This window comes from Herpailurus yagouaroundi, unplaced genomic scaffold (genome assembly GCF_014898765.1).
Source record: "Herpailurus yagouaroundi ecotype Mexico unplaced genomic scaffold, PumYag 185, whole genome shotgun sequence".
Taxonomy (NCBI): Eukaryota; Metazoa; Chordata; class Mammalia; order Carnivora; family Felidae; genus Herpailurus; species Herpailurus yagouaroundi.
The window spans coordinates 28,233,606-28,257,777 of NW_024412416.1; the positions used below are offsets into that span (position 1 = coordinate 28,233,606).

The window sequence follows — 24,172 nt, forward strand, 5'->3', positions numbered from 1 at the left end:
TTAGTGGTGATGAATTCCTTCAGTTTTTGTTTGTTTGGGAAAACCTTTATCTGTCCTTCTATTCTGAATGACAGACTTGCTGGATAAAGGATTCCTGGCTGCATATTTTTTTTGTTCTTCACATTGAAGACTTCCTGCCATTCCTTTCTGGCCTGCCACGTTTCAGCGGATAGGTCTGCTACTACCCTTATCTGTCTACCTTTGTCTTAGGGCCTGTTTATCCCTACCTGCTTTCAGAATTCTCTCTTTATCCTTGTATTTTGCCAGTTTCACTATGATATGTGGTGCAGAAGATGGATTCAAATCACGTCTGAAGGGAGTTCTCTGTGCCTCTTGGATTTCAATGCCTTTTTCCTTCCCCAGATCAGGGAAGTTCTCAGCTACGATTTGCTCAAGTACACCTTCAGCCCCCTTCTCTCTCTCTTCTTCTTCTAGAATTCCTATGATACAGATATTGTTCTATTTGACTGCATCACTTGATTCTCTAATTCTGCCCTCATACTCCTGGATTTTTTTTTATCTCTCTTTTTCTCAGCTTCCTCTTTTCCATAATTTTATCTTCTAATTCACCTATTCTCTCCTCTGCCTCTTCATTCTAGGCTGTGGGCACCTCCATTTTATTTTGCACCTCATTTATAACATTTTTTAGTTCCTCATGACTATTTCTTAGTCCCTTGATCTCTATAGCAATAGATTCTCTGCTGTCCTCTATGCTTTTTCCAAGCCCAGCGAGTAAATTTATGACCATTATTCTAAATTCTTGTTCAGTTATATTGCTTAAATCAGTTTGATCAATTCGTTAGCTGTCACTACTTCCTGGAGTTTCCTTTGAGGAGAATTCCATTTCATCATTTTGGGTAGTCCCAGTGGTAGCTCCAAACTGCAGGGCACTTCCCCTGTGCTGTCTGGAGAAACGTGTGTTGGTGGGCAGGGTCGCAGTCAGACCTGATGTGTGCCCCCAGCCCACCGCTGGGGCCACAGTCAGACTGGTATGTACCTTATCTTCCCTTCTCCCAGGGGCAGGACTCACTGTGGAGTGGTGTGGCCCCTGTCTGGGCTGCTTGCACACTGCCAGGCTTGTGGTGCTGCTTGGATGGGATCTGGCCAAGGGTATATTATCCAGGGTGGATCCGCAAGGTGCACAGAGGCGGGAGGGGCAGGCTTAGCTAGCTTTGTCCTTGGTGGTCCCCTGAGGGAAGAGCCCTGCAGCACTGGGAGGGAGGCAGGCCCACTGGAGGGATGGATCCACAGAAGCACAGCTTTGGGCATTTGCGCAGTGCCAGCAAGTTCAGCGACGGGAATGGGTTCCCATTGGAATTTTGGCTGGGGGATGGGAGAGAGAAATGGCGTGTGCCAGCGCCTTTTTTCCCCCACGGAGCTCTGTCCTTCCAGGGCTCAACAACCCTCCCTCCTGGCGTCCTCTCACCCTCCCAGCTCTCAGAGAGCAGAGCTGTTGACTTTTAACATTCCAGATGTTAAGTCCCGCTGGTTGCCAGAACTCAGAGAGTCTGGCCCCTCCGCTTTTGCAAGCCAGACTTCGGGGGCTCTGCCTTGCCTGCGGGCTGCCCCTCCACTGCCCGGCTCCCACCACCTCTCTGTCCTTCCTACCCTCTTCCGTGGGCCTCTTGTCTACGCTTGGCTCTGTAGAGTCCGTTCTGCTAGTCTTCCGGTGGTTTTCTTGGTTATTTAGGCAGATGTGGGTGGATTCTAAGTGATCAGCAGGACGAGGTGAGCCCAACATCCTCCTACGCCACCATCTTCCTGTTCCCCTCTAAAGTTCTTTTGATATTGAACAATGCCCCTGGCCATGTAGAACCCCTTGAGTTTAACACTGAAGGTGTCATCAAAGTGGTGTTCTTGCCTCCAAACACAATGTCTCTAATTCAGCCTCTAGATCAGGGAGTCATAAGGACCTTTAAGGCTCATTACACACAGTACTCTGTGGAAGGGATCACTAACACTGTGGAAGAGAATCCTGATAGGACATCATGAAAGTCTGGAAGGATTACACCACTGAAGATGCCATTGCTGTTACAGAAAAAGCTATAAACACCATCAAGCCTGAAACAAATCTCCTGTTGGAGAAAACTGTGTCCAGATTTTGTGCATGACTTCATGGGATTTATGACAGAGACAATCAAAGAAATCAAGAAAGAGGCTATGGATAAGGCAAAAGGGTGAGGAGTAAAGGGTTTCAAGATATGGATCCTGGAGAAATTCAAGAGGTAACAGACACCACACCAGAGGAATTAACAGAAGATAATGTAATGAAGATAAGTGATTCCCAATCAGTGCAAGCAAGACAATGAAGAAGATGTAGAAGCAATGCCAGAAAAAAAAGTGACATTACACAACTTCGCAGAAGGGTTCCAATTATTCAAAAACAGTTTTGACTTCTTTTACAATGTGGACCCTTTTATGATATGGGCAATGAAACTAAAGCAAACAGTAGAAGAAGGGTTGGCACATATAGAAACATTTTCAGAGAAATGAAAAGGCAAAAAAGTCTGAAATTACAATGTATTCCCATAAAGTTACATTGAATGTGCCTGCCTCTCCTGCCTCCCCTTCTACCTCCTCCAATTCTTCTGCTTCCACCACCCCTGAGGCAGACAGACCAACCCCTCCTCTTCTTCCTCCTCCTCAGCCTACACAACATTAGGACAATAATGAATACCTTTATGATAATTCACCTCCAATTAATGAATAATCATGCCATAAAGTTAATAAAGTTATCTGATGTATATGTGAGTGCCATTGTGTGAAAATCTAATAACTGTACAGCAAGAACTGTAAAAGACATTTTTATGTTGTCATCATCATCATCATCAACATCATCATTAGTATTCAACATTTAGAACGTCATGTGCAAGACTTATAGGAAGTAGATAGCCTACCCTTATAGAGGCATAAAGTGATATTTAATATAAAATTAATAATGTGTTAGTTTCCTTGCTGTTTTATAACTTTCCTTTCAAAGAATTACATTACTGTACAGTATGCACCCCTCTCTCACTCTCATAACTGGACAAAATGTATATCAGCCTATCATCACAGGTAAGTGGTTTTCTAAAAACTTTTAACAATGTTTCCAATACTGCATTACAAATATGACTGTAATACAGTATGCTATAAAAATCTTATAACAATCCATTCATTAGCATATAGGTGAGGCTACCATGAAGCAATTGTATCAATTACACTAGGCTACCATAAAGCAATCACATTGCTGCTTCTTTGTTATGGATTCATGAATCATTATACCTGTAAATAAATAGGAATTTCTTTTTCACAGTATCTTTTCATTTTTACTATCCAGCATTTATAATATGTATATCCAGTGCATATCATATAAGACAATATCGAAATATTATTGACAATTCATCTTGAAAACAGACCATGTAAACTTACTGCATCAATACACTACAGTCCTATAAATGTTTTTTTTCTTTTTCTTATGATTTTCCTAACATTCTCTTTTCGCTACCTTACTTTACCATAAAAATACAGTATATGATACATATAAAAAAAATACACGTTAATTGACTGCTTATGTTTCCAGTTCCAGTTCACAATAGGCTATTAATAGTGAAGTTTTGGGGAAATCAAAAGCTATATGAAGATTTCTGACTGGATGGGGATTAGTGCTCCAATCCTCACATTGTTCAAAGACTAACTGTAGTAAAATGTGTGATAGGTAAGTGGTATTTCCATTATACTGCTCTATTATATTATGTATGTCTGAATTTTCCACAATTAAAGAGCTTTTTTTAAGTACCTAGAAGACAACTGCATGAATGAAAATAATTCAAAGGATTCTGATCTCCCAACTAAACATAACACTGCCTTAAGCTGAGCAGTAAATTAAGTTCCCTTCTGCAAATTCCCTACACCAGTAAAGCTTCCAGTGTTGGCAAGAGCAGGAGTATCCTGTGTATGTTGTCTCTGATGATTATTAGCCATGAGGCCACTACCTTCATCAGCCTGGCAGCTTCAGATCCTGGGAGCCAACAGCCACATTCCTACTAAATTTCTCTGTTGGCCTCTGGGACAACATCCAGTAAACTAACATTGACAATATAGGAGTCCCAGAAGAAAGAGAAAGAGAAGGGGACACAAAACTTCTTTGAAAAAATAACATCCGAATATTTCCCTAATCTAACAAAGGAAAAGACATCAAGATCCAGGAAGCCCAGAGAGTTCCAAATAAGACAACTCAAAGAAACCCACACTAAAATCACATTGTAACTAAATTAAAATGCCTAAATTAAAAATAAAAAGAATCTTAAAAGCAGCAAGAGAAAAACAACTTGTTGCATAGAAGGAACCCTCAGAAGATATTCCAGCAGAAATTTTGCCGGCCAGAAAAGACTGGCATGATATATTCAAAGTGCTGAAAGAAAATAACTTCCAACCAAGAATACTGTACCCAACAAAGTTATACAGAACTGAGAAAGAGATAATTTTCTAGACAAGCAAAACCTAAAGGAATTCAGCACTACTAACCCCTTACAAAAAACATTAAAGGGACTTCCTTAAGCTGAAAAGAAACGTAACCAATTAGTAACAAGAAAATATATGAAAGTACAACTCTCACAGGAAAGAGAAATATATAGTAATGGTAGAAGATTAATCACTTATATGGGGCGCCTGGGTGGCGCAGTCGGTTAAGCGTCCGACTTCAGCCAGGTCATGATCTCGCGGTCTGTGAGTTCAAGCCCCGCGTCAGGCTCTGGGCTGATGGCTCGGAGCCTGGAGCCTGTTTCCGATTCTGTGTCTCCCTCTCTCTCTGCCCCTCCCCCATTCATGCTCTGTCTCTCTCTGTCCCAAAAATAAATAAACGTTGAAAAAAAAAATTAAAAAAAAAAAGAAGATTAATCACTTATAAACACGGTATAAAGGTTAAAAGACAAAATTAGTAAAAATACATTATATACTACAATAATTAAGAGATACACAGTACAAAAAGATATAAATTATGACATAAAAATATAAAGCATGGGGGTGAGAGTAAAAAGTTTGAGCTTTAGAATGTTTTCAAACTTATGCTGTTACCAACTTAAAATAGACTTATAAATATGCAAACCTCATGCTAACCATAATACAAAAACCTACAGCAGGTACACAAAAGATAATGAGAAAGAAATCTAAGCATAACAATAAAGAAAGCCATCAAACCACAAAGAAAACAAAAGAACAGAGGAACTACAAATCAGCCAGAAAACATTAACAAAATGGCAGTAAGCACATACTTACCAATAATCAGTTTACATGTAAGTACAGAAAGTTCTCCAATCAAAAGGTATGGAGTGGCTGAATGGATAAAAGAACAAGATCTATCTATATGCTTCCTACAAGAGATTCACCTTCAGACATAAGGACACAAAGAGAAAGTGAAGAGATTAAAAAAGATATTCTGTGCAAATGACAACCAAAGCAGAGTGGGCATAGATACACTTATATCAGACAAAACAGACTTTAAAATAAAGACTGTATAAGAACCAAAGAAAAGCATTACATAATGATTTAAAAAAGCCAATGCAGGGGCACCTGGGTGGCTCAGTCAGTTGAGCACCTGACTCTTGATTTCAGCTCAGGTCATGATCTCACAGTTGGTGGGACTGAGCCCCATGCTGGGCTCCACACCTTCAGCACAGATTCTCTTTCCCCCCTCTCTAACCTCCCCCACCAAAATAAATAAATAAACATTTTTTTAAAAAGTCAATCCAACAGGAGGATATAACATTTACAAATATTTATGCACCCAACATAAGATCATATAAATATTTAAAGCAAATCTCAATAAACCAGCATGGGACTTTGATATTCTCCTTTCATCAATGGATAGATTATCCAGTCATAAAATCAGTAAGGAAATATCACCTGAATGTACACATTAGACCAGATGGACATAGCAAATATATACGGCAAAACAACAGAATATATAGTCTTCTCAAGTCAACATGGAAATTCTCCAGGATATTAAACCACAAGAAAAGTCTTAATAAATTTAAGAAGACTGAAATCACATCAAGCATCTTTTCCAACCACAATGGTATGAAACTAGAAATCAATTAATTACAAAAAGAAAATTGGAAAATTCACAAATATGTGGAGATTAAGCAGCACACTACTTGGCAACCAATGCTTCAACCAAGAAATCAAGAGAAATCAAAAAATACCTGGAGACAAATGAAAATAAAAATAGAGCATACCAAAACTCATGGGATGCAGCAAAAGCAGTTCTAAAAGAGATAGGCAATAAACGCCTACATCAAGAAACAAGATACATCTCAAATAAACAATCTAATTTTACACCTCAAGGAACTACCAAAAGAAGAACAAATGAAGGATAAAGTTGATAGAAGGAAGGAAAAAACAAAGATCAGAGATGAAATAATGAAATAAGTAATAAAAAGCAAAAGAAAACATCAATGAAACCAAGAGCTGGTTCTTTGATAATTTAAACAAAATTGACAAACATTTAGCTAAAGTCACCAAGAAAAAAAGAGAGGACTCAAAATCAGAAATGAAAGAGATGTTAGACTGACAATACAGAAATACAAAAGTTCATAAGAAACTACTATGTACTTACTACTATGTAAGAAAATTTAATCAATAATCAAAAACCTCCTAACAAAAAAATGTCCAGAACCTGATGGCTTCACTGGTAAATTCTGTCAAACATTCAAAAAAGAATTAACACCAACCCTTCTCTTAACTCTTCCAAAAAAATTGAAGAGGAGAGAACACTTCCTAACTCATTTTATAAGGCCAGAATTATTAATACCAAGGCCAGATATGGACATCACAAGAAAAAAAAAAAATTACAGGCCAAATTTCCCTAATGAACATACACACCAAAATCCGTAACAAAATATTACCACACTGAATTCATAAATACATTAAAAGGACAATACATACACCATGAACATATGGGATTTATTCCCAGAGATGCAAGGATGATAAACATCCACAAATCAATCAATGTGGTGTATACATTAACAAAATGAAAAATAAAAATCATATGATAATCTCAATAGATACAGAAAAAGCATTTGAAAAAACTCACCATCCAGTTAAGATAAAAGCTCTCAACAAAGCAGGTATAGACAGAATGTAACTCAAGATAATAAAAGCCATGTATGACAAGCCTACAGCTAACAATGACTTAACAGTGAAAACCTGGAAGCTTTTCTTCAAAAATCAGGAACAAGACAAGGATGCCACTTCATTCAACATAGTATAAGAAATCCTAGCTAGAGCATTCAGGCAAGAAAAAGAAATACAGGCATCCAAATTGGAGAGGAAAAAATAAAACTGTCACTATTTGTAGATGACATGGTATTCTACAGAGAAAACTCTGAAGACCACCAAAAAAAAAAAAAAAAACTGTCAGAGTTAATAAGCAAATTTAGTACAATAAAATACAAAACTCAATACACAAAAATCTGACGCATTTCTATAAATAATGAACTATCAGAGAAATCAAGAAAACAATCCCACTTATAACTGCATCAAGAAGAATACCTAAGAATAACTTTAACAAAGGAGGCCAAGACCTGTACACTGAAAAATAGAAGATATAGATGAAAGAAACTGAAGATGACACAAATAAATGGAAAGATAATACATATTCCTGAACTGGAAGAATTAATATCGTTAAAATGTCCATAGTACTTAAAGCAATCTACAGATTTAAAATCCCTGTCAAAATTTCAATGGCATTTTTCATAGAAACAGAATGATCCTAATAGTTGTATGGAACCACAAAAGACCAGATAGCCAAAGCAATCTTGAGACAAAGAACAAAGCCAGAGGCACCACACTCCCCCTAATTTCAAACTATATTACTATGTTATACTAATCAAAACAATATGGTATCGACATAAAAACAGACACACAGATCAATGGAACAGATTGGAGCCCAGAAATAAACCTATGCATATATGGTCAATTAATTTACAACAAAGGAGCCAAGAATATTCAATGGAGAAAGGACAGTTTCTTCAATAAATGGTGTTGGGTAAACTGGACAGGCACACACAAAAGAATGAAACTGGACCACTATGTTACACCACACACAAAAATTAACTCAAAATGGATAAAAAACTTGAATGTAAGACCTGAAACCATAAAAATCCTAGAATTCAACATTTGTGATAAGCTCCCTGACACAGATCTTGGCAATGATTTTTTCAATCTGACACCAAAAGCAAAAATAATCAAATGGGACTATAGCAAACTAAAAAGCTTCTGCATAGCAAAGGAAACTATCAACAAAATGAAAAGGCAACCTACCAACTTGGTGAAAATATTTGCAAATGATGTATCTGATAAGGGATAAGGTGTTAATATCCAAAATATATTTTAAAAAACTCATACAACTCAATTGAAAAAAAAATGTAATTAAAAATGAGAAGAGGATTTGAATATACAGTTTTCCAAAGAAGACATACAGATGGACAACAGCTATATGAAAAGGTACTCAACAACATTTATCAAGTAAATGTAAATAACAACTATAAATCAATATAACCTCACCTCTATTACAATGGTTAGAATAAAAAAAAAAAAAAAAAAAAAAACAAGAAATAATGAGTCCTGGTTAAGATGTAGAAAAAAGGCAACACTCTTACACTATTTTTGGGAATGTAAATTGGTGCAGCTACTATGGAAAACAGTAAGGAGGTTTCCCAAAAAAATCAAAAACAGAATTACCATATGATTCAGCAATTCCACTTCTTGGCATTCATGTGAAGAAAACAAAAACACTAATTTGAAAAGATATATGTACCCCCATTTTCAGCATTATTTACAATAGCCAAGAAATAGGAACAAACTAAATGTCCACTGATGGATAGATGAGTAAAGAAAATATGGTGTATATACACATTGTAATATTATTCAGACATAAAGGAAATACTGCCATTTGTAACAACATAGATGGACTATGAAAGTATTATGCTAAGTGAAATAAGTCAGACGTAAAAAGATGGATTTTGAAGGCATTATGCTAAGTGAAATAAATCAGATATAAAAAGGTAAATACTAGATGATCTCACTTGTATGTGGAATGTAAAAACAAAACAAAACAAAATCAAACAAATAAAACCAAGCTCAAGGATACAGAGAACAGATTAGTGGTTGTTTGAGTCACTGGGGTAGGGTGGTTGAGGGAGCAGGCAAAACAGATAAGGGGATCTAAAGATACACATTTTCAGTTATAACATGAGTAAGTCATGTGGGTGTAGTGTTCAACAGTGACTATAGCTAATACTGTACTGCATGTTTGAAAGTTGCTAGGAGAGTGGATCTTAAAGGTTCTCATGACAGAAATTTTTTTAATTATATATGGTGACTGGTAACTGGACTACTATGGTGATCATTCTTATATATGTAAATACCAAATCAAGATACTGTACACCTGAAACTAACATATTACATATATCATTATATCTCATACTTATTATATATCTCATACATATTATACCTCATCTTAAAAAAAGAAAAAAAAATGAGCAGCCACAGGACCTATGGGAATATAATAAAAGATCTAACACTTTTCTCATTGAACTCTGGGTGGTTAAAGAAGGGGGTGGGATTGAAAAAGTATTCTAAGAAGTAAAGCTGAAAACTTCCCACATCAGCAAGATGTATATCTACAAACCTAAGAAGGTGTGCGAATTCCAAACAGGATGTACCCAAAGAAATCCACACTAAGACACATCATAATTAAACTAAAGGCAAAGAAAATATTGTAAAAGCAGCCAAAGAAAAACACCTTAACTATGGTGGAATAACAATTCGTGTAACAGCAAATTTTTCATCAGAAACCAGAGGCCAGCTGAAAGCAACAAAATATTTTTAAAGTGATGGGGGGAAAAAAAGGAATCATTAACACAGAATCCTAAATACAACAAAAACCTTCTTCAGGAATGAAAGGAAAATAAAACATTCTCAGATGAAGGCAAACTAAGAATATATGTCATCAGCAGACCCACACTAAAAGAATGGCTAACGGAAGTTCTCTAAACAGAATGGAAACAATAAAAGGAAAACCTTGGCACTCAGGAAGGAAGAACACTGTAAGTAATACATGGGTAAATACAATAGTATTTTCTTCATCTCTTGACTTTTCTAACATGTCTGAACCTTCACCCAAAAATTATAGTATTACCAAATGTGGTTATAAATACAAGCAACAAAATATTTAAGGCAATCATATAAACAGAAAAGGATAAAGGGAAGGTTTCTGTACATCAATCAAACTGGTTAAATGACACAACCAGGAAACTGTCCTTAGTTATACATATATAATGTATTAACCACACAAACTACTAAAAAGGATACACAAAAAAATAAACTCAAAAACACTATAGATAAATCAAAATGGAATTCTAAAAATGGTCAAGAGAGGCAGTATGAACAAAACAAAAATGAATAAAACAGAGCAAAGAGAAAATGTAAAACAGAAGTCTTAATTTAAGCAACAATTTATCAATAATTACATGAAATTCAAGGCAGTCTAAATGAAGACACCAATTAAAAGACAGATATTGGCAGAGTAGACTAAATAACAGAACCCAACTATAAGCCATATACAAGAAAGTAACTTCAAATGGGCAAAAGTAAATGGACAGAAAAAACAAAAAGCATGCAAACAGAAAGCAAGAACGGGTATATTAGTGTCAAATAAACGTCAGAGCAAAGATAATTACTAGAAACACAGAGCAACATTAAAAAATGAGAAGAGGTGCCTGGGTGGCTCAGTCAGTAAAGAGTTTGACTTAGGCTCAGGTCATGAACTCACAGTTCATGACTTCAAGCCCCCAATCAGACTCTGTGTTGACAGCTCAGAGCCTGGAGCCTGCTTTGGATTCTGCGTCTCCCTCTCTCTCTGTTCCTCCCCACTTGTACTCTGTCTCCCTCTCCCTCAAAAATAAGATTAAAAAACAAAATTTTTTTTTTAATATATGAATTTTTTTTTCAATATATGAAATTTATTGTCAAATTGGTTTCCATACAACACCCAGTGCTCATCCCAAAAGGTGCCCTCCTCAATACCCATCACCCAGCCTCCTCTCCCTCCCACCCCCCATCAACCCTCAGTTTGTTCTCAGTTTTTAAGAGTCTCTTAAGCTTTGGCTCTCTCTGTGCTGACAGCTCAGAGCCTGGAGCCTGCTTTAGATTCTATGTCTCCCTCTCCTTCTGCTGCTCCCCAACTCATGCTCACTCTCTCTCTCTCTCAAAAATGAATAAACATTAAAAAAAAAAAAACTTTTTAGGGGCGCCTGGGTGGCTGTCAGTTGAGCATCCGACTTCGGCTCAGGTCATGATCTCACGGTTCATGAGTTCGGGCCCCACATTGGGTTCTGTGCTGACAGCTCAGAGCCTGGAGCCTGCTTCAGATTCTGTGTCTCCCTCTCTCTCTGCCCCTCCCCCACACACACTCTGTCTCTCTCTGCCTCTCAAAAATAAATAAACATTAAAAAAATAATAAAAAATTAAATTAAATTAAAATTAAAAATTAAAAAAAAATTTTAAAAAGAAAAAGAAACTGCCATACAACTATTAAGAAAACTGAATTCATAATTTAAGAATCTCAAAAAGGAAATCACAAGATTCAAATTGCTTCACTGAAGAATGTTACCAAATATTAAAACATAATTGACAGATTCTAAACAAGCTCTTCTGTAATACAGAAAAGGGAATACTCCCAATACATTTTAAGAAGCTAGTATTAGCATGATATCAAAACCCAAAACAGTACCAAAAAAAAAATTACAGAATATTGTTCTCGTGAATTTGGGCACAAAAATCTTTAACAAAATATTAGTAAGTAAAATTAACTTAATTCTAGAATTAATAAAAAGAACATCATCACCAAGTGGTGTTTATTCCAAGAATGCAAAGCTGGTTCAATAGTCAAAAATCAGATCCTTCATATTAACAAACTAAACGGGGGAAAAAATCACATGACAAATCAAGCAATGTAGAAAAAGCATTGGATAAAATTCGACACTCATTCACAATAAAAACTCTCAGGAAACTGGAATAGACAGAAACTTCTTCACCTTTATAAAAAGCATCTATAAAACTTATGCTAACATTATAGTTAACAATGAAAAGACTAAATGTTTTCCCCTTAAGATCAGGAATAAAGTAAGGCTGCTCTCACCACTTTTATAAAACATAGTAAAGAAGTTCTAGCCAGAACAATAAGGCAAAAAAATGTAATAAAAAACACATAGATTGGAAAGGGAGAAATAAAACTGATTGTCTACATAGAAAATTCAAGAAAGCCTCCTAGAGTAATAAGGTTGCAGGATACAAGATAAACATATAGAAATAAATTGTATTTCTATATACTAGCAATGAATACATGGATATTAAATTATCCACTAGCAATGAACACATGGATATTAAATTATCCAAAAGTTATCTAACAATTTGTAAGGAAAGGCAAAGGAACCAGAACAGCTAGAACAATATAAAAAAATAATAATAAAGTGGGAAGAACCAGTCTATCTGATTTCAAAACTTACTCTTAGTTATAGTAATGAAGAGCATGCTGTGGGCAGAGAGATACACATATGGATTAGAACAGAATAGAGAAACCAGAAATAGACCACACAAGGATACCCAAATAATTCTTGACAAACGTGCAAAACCAATTCAATGGAAAAAAGGTAGCCTTTTCAAAAAATGGTGGAGCAATTATTTATAAGCAAAATAATAATAATAAAATAAAAAATAAAAAAAAAAACCACTTGACTTAAACCTCACATTGCACACAAAATTTAACTCAAATGAAACAGGAGAATACATGAAAAACATAAAACTACAAAACTTTTAGAGAAAAAACAGAGGAAAATCTTCAGGCTCAAGGTCTAGGCAAAGAAGAGAAGGAAGAGGAGGAGGAGGAAGAAAAAGAAAGCAAAATCTATACTGAACTTTATCAAAATTTTGAAACTTTTGCTGCGCTAAAGACACTGTTGAGAGGGTGAAAAGATAAGCTATGAACTGAGAGAAATTATTTGCAAACCATATATAAGACAAAGGACTAGTATCTGGAATATATACAGAAGTGTAAAAACACCATGATAGAAAGAAAAAGAAAAATCTAACATGAATAGGTATTCTACTGAAGAAGATACACAGATGGTAAACAGCCACAGGATTCTGCAAGTTAAAACCATAATGAGATACCACACCACACACCTAATAATAAAAAAAAAAAAGTGACAACACCAAATGATGGTGAGGACACAGAGAAACAGGATCACTCATACGCTGCTGGAAATGAAATGGTGTAGCCACTGTGGAAAAGTTTGCCAGGTCCTCAAAAAATTAAACACAGAATTACTACATGATGCAGCAATTCCATTCCTGGGTATATACACAAATAACTGAAAGCAGAACTTATGTATACTTACACTCATAGCAGCATTATTCACAACAGCTAAAAGATAGCAGCAACATACATGCCCATCCATGGATGAAAGGATAAACAAAATGTGATCTATACACATAATGGACTATTATTCAACCTTTAAAAGGAAGGAAATTCTCACACATACTACAACATAGATGAACCTTGAAGACATTATGCTAAATAATGAAATAAGCCAGACATAAAAGGACAAATACTTTATGATTCCACTTACACAAGGTAACCAACTAGTCAAAATCCTAAAGACAGAAAGTAGAATTGTGTTTCCAGGGGCTGAGGGTAGGGAAGAAACATGAGTTACCATTTAATAAGTATAAAGTTTCCTTCAGTTTGGGAATATGAAAAGGTTCTGTAAATGGATGGTGGTGATGATTACAAAACATTGTGAATATGTTTAATGTCACTGAATTGTATACTTAAAAGTGGTTGAACCAGTCAATTGTATGTTATGTAGAATTTACCATAATATAAAAAATTTTTTAAGTTAAATTTTTAAGAGTTCCATAACTGGGGGTGCCTGAGTGGCTCAGTCAGTTAAGTGTCTGACTTTGGTTCAGGTCATGATCTTGCAGTCCATGAGTTCAAGCCCCATATCGGGCTCTGTGCTAACAGCTCAGAGCCCGGAGCCTGCTTCAGATTCTGTGTCTCCCTCTCTTTCTTCCCCTTCCCCACTTGCGCCCTGTCTCTCTCTCTCTCAAAAATAAAGAAACATTAAAAAAAATTTTTTAAAGAATTCCATAACTGTGACATCTGGATGGCTCAGTCGGCTTAGCATCCAACTCTTGATTCCGACTCAGGCCATGATCCCAGGGTCATGGGTTCAAGCCCCACGTTGGGCTGTGTGCTGAGCATGAAACCAGCTTAAGATTCTCTCTCGCTTCCCCTCTGCTCCTCTCCCTCACACTCTCTCTCTAAAATAAATTTTAAAAAAAGAATTCCACTACCAAAAAACAAATGTCCATCTGGTCCATCTGATACTTTCCAAAGTACCAGAATCTCAGAAGTTCAGAATACATACCTGGTTGTTTGCCCCATACCCAGCTCTCTAGGATTGATCTGGCCCTACATGCAGGTGCAGGAGTTTCTTCTTCATCTCTTTTCTCTTTGTCATTCAGATCTTCTTTCTTTGTTCCACTTTGAGTATCAACTCCATCATCTAAAAAATTAAAAATCAAAAAAATATCTATAAATTCCTTTTCAAAATGTAGCATCCACTTGTCAGTCTCTTTGCAAATGTCCCTCCCAAAAATGGAAAGTTCATTACAATACTCAACATTAGCTGAAAATTTGAGGATTAAAATTATATGAATCATCACCATAAAAGGTACAGTGTGATTTATGAAGTAATGAATGGCCCAGTAACCTTTTAATAAAGAAATCAATATATCATTCAAACTCTTCTTTGAAGCATGTCTTCTAAAATATTCCATCAATTCCTTACTACATTTCACAACTAAGAAACTTAGTCTTTTTTTTTTTAATTTCCTTAAATAATCTCAACACCCAACTTGGGGCTCAAACTCATGACCCCAAGATCAACAGTCATGTGTTCTACCCACTGAGCCAGCCAGGTGCCCCCCAGAAACTTAGCTTTGATATCACCTAATTGAATTTCATGTGAATTGCTTTTATCCAGTGACCCCCAAGTGCGTCCAAAAGAAGGGAGGATGTGTAATGGGAGCATGATTCAAAAATCATTTTTAACTCTATATATTGCCCTACTCCACCGAGAACCACTGCTACACAGGACCACCACCATTGACAGAGTATAATTCAGGAGTTTTGGAACCCAAAAGTTGAAAACCATGACTTTAGACCACTGACAATTTAGGTTTCAGTCAAGAACAAATGTCATGAAACTCCTTACAGAGCAAATAAAGACACAGCTCACCTAAACCTTGAAGTATAAACATGTCCTATCCTAGAAGGCCAATACTAAATGAATTATTTTCTACATAATTAGAAATACACATATAAATCTGTGAAAGAGATATCATATTACAAACAGGAGTATCTAAAAATAACTAAAACCAACAAGTGACAAGTACTCAAGAAACTCCCGTATTCTGCAAGAAAATTATCAGGTATCAAACAGGAGAAATCCCAAACGACTAATGCTATGAAGAGTTACTCAAACTCATGTTTATAAAAATGTAAACTAAAACAATAAAATACTACATTACATTCACCAAATTGGCAATCATTCGTAAACTAAAATATAAGCTCCAAGACAGGATTTTTCCCCCTCTTCATCTGGTACTTGGTTATCCCAAGTACCTAGAACAATGCATGCCAAGAAGTAAGCCTTCAATGATCTGTTGGATAATTAAGTAACGTGAAGTGTCAGTGGAAATGTGGGGCTAGAGGCACAGGTGGCCAAAGGGTAGACAGATGTTTTTTGAAATATGTACATTTTTATACATTGCAAATATAAAATCACATAGCATCTCTAAATTAAGCACTAATGTTTGCTTAAGTCATAGAAAAAGACCTGGAATGAGGTTCTCAGCCCTCAGAAGCACTGGGTGAGGGGTATGCATATACACACTTCTATACACATGCGCACACATATCTTTGATACCACGCCTGAGTTCTGTCACCTGAGATTCTGGTTGAGTTGCTCTGGGACAGGACCTGGGCACTACCTTTTTTAAGTTGCTAAGTATTTCTAATGTTCAGCCAGTATTAAGGATCACTAGCACAGAAGATATAATTTTACTAACTCAGTGTAAATGCAACTGACCAAACAACATGGTAGATTTTTTTGTTTTTTTTTTAATACAATTTATTGTCAAATTGGCTAACATACAGTATGTACAGTGTGTTCTTGGTTTGGGGGGTAGATTACCATGGCTCATCGCTTACATACAACACCCAGTGCTCATCCCAACAAGGGCCCTCCTCAATGCCCATCAGCCATCTTTCCCTCTCCTCCACCCCGTCATCAAACCTCAGTTTGTTCTCTGTATTTAAGAGTCTCTTATGGTTTGCCTCCCTCCCTCTCTGTAACTGTTTTTTCCCCTTCCCTTCCCCCATGGTCTTCTGTTCAGTTTCTTAAGATTCACATGAGTGAAACATGATATCTGTCTTTCTCTGACTGACTTATTTCACTCAGCATAATACCTTCCAGTTCCATCCACACTGCTGCAAATGGCATGATTTCATTCTTTCTCATTGCCAAGTAGTATTCCATTGTATATACTAACCACATCTTCTTTATCCATTCATCAGTTGATAGGCATTTAGGCTTTTTCCATAATTTGGCTATTGTTGAAAGCACTGCTATAAACATTGGGTACATGTGCCCCTATAAATCAGTACTCCTGTATCCTTTGATAAATTCCTAGTAGTGCTATTGCTGGGTTGTAGGGTAGTTCTATTTTTAATTTTTTGAGGAAACTCCATACTGTTTTCCAGAGCGGCTGCACCAGTTTGCATTCCCACAAACAGTGCAAGAAGGTTCCCATTTCTCCACATCCTCACCAGTATCTGTTGTTTCTTGAGTTGTTCATTTTAGCGACTCTGACCAGTGTGAGGTGGTATCTCAGTGTGGTTTTGATTTGTATTTCCCTGATGATGAGTGACACTGAGTATCTTTTCATGTGTCTCTGGCCATCTGGATGTCTTCTTTGGAAAAGTGTCTATTCATGTCTTCTGCCCATTTCTTCACTGGATTATTTGTTTTTCAAGTAACAATGGTAGTGTTTTAGATACCACAACCTCTCTTAATGTAACAAACTAAGGCCACACAGAATAAAACTTTTTTTTTTAAAGTAAGACAAGTGAGGGGCGCCTGAGTGGCGCAGTCGGTTGAGCGTCCGACTTCAGCCAGGTCACGATCTCGCGGTCCGTGGGTTCGAGCCCCGCGTCGGGCTCTGGGCTGATGGCTCAGAGCCTGGAGCCTGTTTCCGATTCTGTGTCTCCCTCTCTCTCTGCCCCTCCCCCGTTCATGCTCTGTCTCTCTCTGTCCCAAAAATAAATAAACGTTGAAAAAAAAAATTTTTTTTTTTAAATAAAGTAAGACAAGTGAGAGGAGAGGCCAAATAACTATGGCACTTGTGTTTTTAACAAGTTACTGTCTTTTTGCTAAAAACTAAATAATGAAAGAATTGTTACTGAGTTTTTTAATTAAGAACAGGGGTTTGCAAAATTTGGGGGTTTTTGCACAAGTGTGAGAGAAGTGTCCTGGAATGAAAACCTGATTCTCCAAATTCAATCTTTTACAAGCAGTTAGGCATAAGATCAGTCAACATCTCTAACCTTCAGTTCTGCCATCAGTGAAAGCTCAGAAGCCCACCTCCAACCTGCTATATGACAGAGGAACACCAGCATCTGCATGGAGGACTTGGCCCCAGCTCGCATGTGTCATCCCATTTGCTCCTCACTAGACACAAATAACCTTACTAGATATCTAGACCCCAACCTCCTGGAGACTGACTGGCATTCTGTAGAGGAAGAGGCAGGTCACCAGAACCCCAAATCTTTCCTGTAACAACTCAGAAGATCATCACTATGAGTTACTGCACAAAACAGAAAATGCCAGAATACTGAGAAAATTTGGAGAGGGAGAGAGGGAAGGGAGAAGGGGAGGAAAGAGAGACAAAGACAGAGAATCAAAGGCTAGCACAGAAAGAAAAGGCAAGGTTAAAGCAGAGAATGATTTCAAAGCATTACCCTCTGGGTTGTGGGCCCTGAACTGGTCCACTGCACCCATCACTCCATTGTCCATGCCTCTGTCACAACAAAGATCCTGATCCCCAAGTCTGTAGAGAAAATATCCACGGCAACAGTGGGCACAGCAAAGGGGTTAATTCAAGGCCAGTGTACACCAGGGTCCTTAAATCCTATAAAGCAACCAGTGCCATGAGGGAGGCTCCTAGCCCTGAAAATACTGACTTGAAGCTCTTAGGAGGAAAAAAAAATTAAATTGAAACAAAGGTCCACAATTTGACCCAACTTGAACCCCAAAGTTTACTGAAAGAATTTATACAACAAAAAGATAAATGAGCTTTCATGACTCTATAATACAGGGTTCTTTTTATTCATACTCGGCTGTGTTGATTAAACTTGTTTACAATGAACATTATCATTCCATTAATTTAAAAATGTTTAGGGGCGCCTGTGTGGCTCAGTCAGTTAAGCATCTGACTCTTGATCTCAGCTCAGGCAATGATCTCACAATTCATGAGGTCGAGCCCCATGTCCGCCTCTGCACGGACAGCATGAAGTCTGCTTGGAATTCTCGCTCTCCTCTCTCTCTGCCCCTCCCCTGCTTGTGCGCACACACTCTAATAAAACTTTTTAAAAAATTATTAAAAATATGTAAACCTACTTTTCATGTTTTTAATTTAAATTTTAGTTAACATACAATGCAATATTGGTTTCAGGAGAATTCAGTGATTTATCACTCACATACAACACCCAGTGCTCATCACAACAAGGGCTCTCTTTTAACACCCATCACCCATCAAGTACATCTCCCATCCACTTCCCTCCAACAACCCTAAGTTTGTTTCTATCGCTAAGATTCTCTGTGGTTTGTTTCCCTCTCTTCTCTTTTTCCCACCACTTCCCATGTGTTCATGTTTCGTTTCTTAAATTCCACATGAATGAAATTATATGGTATTTGTCTTTCTCTAATTAACTTATTTCACTTAGCATAATACATTCTAGCTCCATCCACATCGTTTCAAATAGCAAGATTTCATTCTCTTGATGAAACACACTCCATCTTCCCTATCCATTCATCAGTCAACGTACATTTGGGCTCTTTCCACAGTTTGGCTATTGTTGATAATGCTGCTATAAACACTGGGATGCATGTACCCTTTCGAATCTTTATTTTTGTATCCTTTGGGTAAATACCAAATATTCAATTGCTAGATTGTAGGGCAGTTCTATTTTTTAGTTTCATGAAGAACCTCCATACTGTTCTCCAAAGTAGCTGCACCAGTTTGCATTCCCACCAACAGTGCAAGAGGGCTCCCCTTTCTCTGTATCCTTGCCAACACCTGTTGTTTCTGGTGTTGGTAATTTTAGCCATTCTGACAGATGTGAGGTTATATCTCATCATGGTTTTGATTTGTATTTCCCTGAACATGAGTGATGTTGAGCATCTTTTCATGCATCTGTTAGCCATCAGGATGTCTTCTTTGGAAAAGTGTCTATTCATTCTTCTGCCCATTTCTTAAGTTGTTTGTTTTTTGGGTGCTGAGTTTGAAAAATTCTTTATAGATTTTGGGTACTAACCCATTATCAGATATGTCATTTGCAAATATCTTCTCACATTCTGTTAGGCTGCCTTTTAATTTTGTTGATTACTTCCTTCACTGTGCAGAAGCTTTTTATCTTGATGAAGTCCCAGTAGTTCACGTTTGCTTCTGTTTCCCTTGACTCTGGTGACATATCTAGTAAGAAGTTGCTCTGGTCAAGCTCAAAGAGGTTGCTGACTGTGTTCTCCTCTAGGATTTTGATGATTTCCTGTCTCACATTTAGGTCTTTCATCCCTTTTGAGTTTATTTTTGTGTAAGGTGTAAGAAAGTGGTCCAGGTTCATTCTTCTGCATTTCGCCATCCAGTTTTCCCAACACCCATTGTTGAAGAGACAGTCTTTTTTCCATCGGCTATTCTTTCCTGTTTTGTCGAAGATGAGTTGACCAATATAGTTGTGGGTCCATTTCTGGGTTTTCTATTCTGTTCCACTGATCTATGTGTCTGTGTTTGTGCTGGTACCATACTGTCTTGATGACTACAGCTTTATAATATAGCTTGAAATCCAGAATCATGATGCCGCAAGTTTTTTCTTTTTCAGAACTGCTTTTGGCTATTCCAGTCTTCTGTGGTTCCACACAAATTTTTTTGGGTTGTTTGTTTTAGCTCTGTGAAGAATGCTGGTGGTATTTTCATGGGGACTGCATTAAATGCGCAGACTGTTTTGGGTAGTATGGATATTTTAAGAATGTTTGTTCTTCCAATCCATGAGCATGGAATGCTTTTCCATTTCTTTGCATCTTCTTCAATTCTTTCATAAGTCTTCTATAGTTTTCAGAGCACAGATCTTTTATCTCTTTAGTTAGGTTTATTCCTAGGTATCTTATTGGTTTTGGTGCAATTGTAAATGGGACTGATTCCTTAATTTCTTTTTCTACTGCTTCATTATCGGTGTACAAAAATGCAACAGATTTCTGCACGTTGATTTTATATCCTACAACTTTGCTGAATTCAAGGATTAGCTCTAGCAATTGTTTGGTGGAGTCTTTCAGGTTTTCTACATAGAGTATCATGTTGTCCGCAAATAGTGAAAGTTTGACTTCTTACTTGCTGATATCTGTATGCCCTTTATTTCCTTTTGTTGTCTGATTGCTTGGTCTTCCAATACTATGTTAAATAGTAAAGGTGAGAGTGGGCATCCTTGTCTTGTTCCTGACCGTAGGGGAAAGGCTCTCACTTTCTCCCTACTGAGGATGATATTAGCTGTGGGTCTTTCACATATGGCCTTTATGATGTTGAGGTTGTTTTATCTATCCCTACTTTGTTGAGAGTTTTTATCCAGAATGTATTTCATCAAATGCTTTTTCTGCATCTACTGAGAGGATCATATGGTTCTTATCCTTTATTTTAGGAATGTGGTGTAGAAATAACCAGCCTTGCATCCCAGGAATAAATCCCACTTGATCATAATAAATAATTCTTTTCATGTACTGTTGAATTCTATTTGCTAGTATCTTGTTGAGAATTTTTATATATGTTACAGGTTCTGAATTAACTTTAGTATCTGCTAAAATGCACCAATTGGCAAACCTCCAGGGATTTTAATCAATAGTGGGGCTCAGATTACATTTATGCCTGGAGATCCCACTAAATGTAAACAAAGTACCCCCTATAATCTTAGGAAAATTACTACATATAATCTATAGGACAACAGGTATGCCTTATTTTAACCATCAGAACTATTGTCTTGCCTAAATTTCCCCTGGTCATAGCAACTACTGCCCTAAAATATCCCATCATAGGCCTAGATGCTCTGACACAATGAATAATTAATTAAAATTAAGTATTTAGCCATTATAAATTGGCTTAACAAATATGGGACCTGTTATACAATGAACTTTGTCCTCCAAAAAGATGTTTTAGTTCTAATCTCCAGTACCTATGAATGTGACCTTATTTGCAAAAACGGTCTTTGCAGATGACCAAGTTAAGATGAAGCCATCAGGAGGGCACCTGGGTGGCTCAGTTGTCTGTGTGTATGCCTCTTGATTTAGGCTGAGGTCATGATCTCACTGTTTGTGGGTTCAAGCCCCACAGCAGGCTCTGCACTGGCAGTGCAGAGTCTTTTAGGATTCTCTCTCTCCCCCTCTCTGCCCCTTCCTTGCTCACTCTCTCTCTCTCTCTCTCTCAAAATAAACAAATGAACATTTAAAAAAAAAATGTTTTAATGATGAAATCATTAGGGTGGGCCCTAATCCAGTATAACTAGTATCCTCACAAAAAGAGGAAATTTGAACACAGAACACAGATATACACAGAAGAAAGACAATGTGAAAACACAGGGAGACAATGTCATCTAGAAGCCAAGGAGAGAGGCTTGGAAGACCCTTCTCTCTTAGCCCTCAAAAGGATACAACCCAGTTGACACCTTGATTTCAGACTTGTAGACTGAAGAACTGTGAGACAATACGTTTCTGTTGTTTAAGCTTCCTAATTTATAGTATTCTGTTACAGCAGGCCTAGGAAATTAATAACAAATACTCCTTTTCACACCCTCAGAGACTTTTTCACTAAAGAGGCTTTAGGAACTTACTTCCTAAACTTACTTCCTTACTTGCAAGCCCCCTGGAGTCTCCAAACCACCTGTAATGACAACATATTGCCCGGGGGCTTCAGATGTAAGGGCTCTTACCAGCCCTACACTATGCATCATCGGAGTGGAAACTGCTGGCCATATACTGAGTTTTCCTGGAAACAGAGGCTCCCAAAGAACCTGAGCCTATGACCGTCCACACTCAGCTCCCCACTATGCTTTGGGTCATGGAAGCAACCTCCCTACAAGCTTGACACAGCTATAACATGGAACCAAACCTGGGCCCCTTTGCCCACTTGTACAAGGGGGTGGACTCCCCTGTTCTCAGTCCCTTTTCTAATGCCACAATGCTGAAAGTCACCCCTCTCCATGGCTACTGGAGCCCCTTAGATCAACTGAATGAACAGAACTTGGAGTTCACGCACTTTATGGACAGCATCTCTACCATCATATGTGATGGAGCTCAATGGAATGCTGCTGCTTTCATCCCCTTGTGAGGGTGTCCCGAAGAAAGGATGGGACCCAAAGGCCAGTACAATTAGCAAAACCTCTGACAGCTGTTTTAGCACTGGACTTTCTAACCAACAAATGGCCCCATATGCACATTTTTACAAACCTTTGAGCCATAGCCTTAGTGTTGATCTTTTGGGGGTAAAGAACTCCAAGAATCTCTTGCCTCACAGACATCGAAACTATAAATCAAGGTGGGGCACCTGGGTGGCTCAGTCAGTTAAGTGTCCAACTTTGGCTCAGGTCATGAACTCGAGGTTAGTGAGTTCGAGCCCTGCATTGGGCTCTGTACTGACAGCTCAGAGCCTGGAGCCTGCTTCGGATTCTGTGTCTCCCTCTCTCTTCCTCCTCCGCTTGCACTCCGTCTCTCTCTCTCTCTGTCTCTCAAAAATAAAGATTAAAAAAGAAAGAAAACTTGAAAATATAAATCAAGGTGATACATCCCTATGTATACTAAGGCCCCAATATGAGGCCTCACTTGTCTTATCCTTGTAAGGACAAGGACCATTACTCCTTACACCCCTCTGGAGTTGACCAAAGAATTCATTCCACTTCTCAGAATACACTATGCTGGGCTCTTTAGGAAAGCATTCAATGACACTTCCACCACCCCTAGAAGAGGAGTCATCGAGTTTACTTGAGAAGCACAATAGACTCCTCAGAGAACTTCTATTTAAATTACTCACAATTGGCAAATGGAATTTTTGTCACCATTGCCACAGGTAATGATTAACCTTAAATGAACGCCCCCTGGGGGCACATACTCCCCACACCAATACCACAAGGGTCACTTGATGAACTATATTTCCATAACAAAGGATACTTGTAAAGTTCACGTTTTTGATGTCCACCTCACCATATGGTCCTCTCCTTCCCGGTCAAGTACCAACTCACTTCCTAGGAAGCACTTTTCCCCCTAAAAGTCTCAGTCATCACCAAGGTTTAAACTGATGTCATGGCATCAAAAGGCCAATTATGGTATAAGGACTAAAATTAGGGTTCTACATGTTAAAGTGCTGAAACAAAACAACTATTAACTAGAATTCTACATGTAGCAAATAGATCTATCATTCTCAAATGAAGAAAAACTAAGAGAATTTGTCATCAGCACCTATTTTAATAGAATTGCTAAAAAGATCTTAAGAACAAAGGAAACAATAGTAGAGGGGAATTTGGAACATCTGGAATAAAAAATGAGCAATAGCAGTGATATATATAACAGTAAATAAATTATTCTTAGGTTTCTTTATGTTCACTTGAAGACTGAAAGCAAAAATTTCAACATTGTCTAATAAGATTTTCAAAGCATGTGGAAGTAATATATAAATAATACAATTATAACATAAAGGGAGAAGAGTAAAGATACCTATACGTGGTAAAGTTTCTGCATTCAATTAAAGTGGT

General features: G+C 37.5%; 1 protein-coding gene across 1 annotated transcript in view; it reads right to left on the bottom strand.

Annotated features, from left to right (window-relative positions):
• The window catches only part of HERC2 (HECT and RLD domain containing E3 ubiquitin protein ligase 2), a 262,633-nt gene that overhangs the window by 211,340 nt on the left and 27,121 nt on the right, over positions 1-24,172 (bottom strand). Inside the window, exon 4 of the mRNA XM_040493913.1 lies at positions 14,383-14,612. Within this exon, the coding sequence (XP_040349847.1) occupies positions 14,383-14,612 (230 nt within the window). The remainder of the gene's footprint in view (positions 1-14,382; positions 14,613-24,172) is intronic.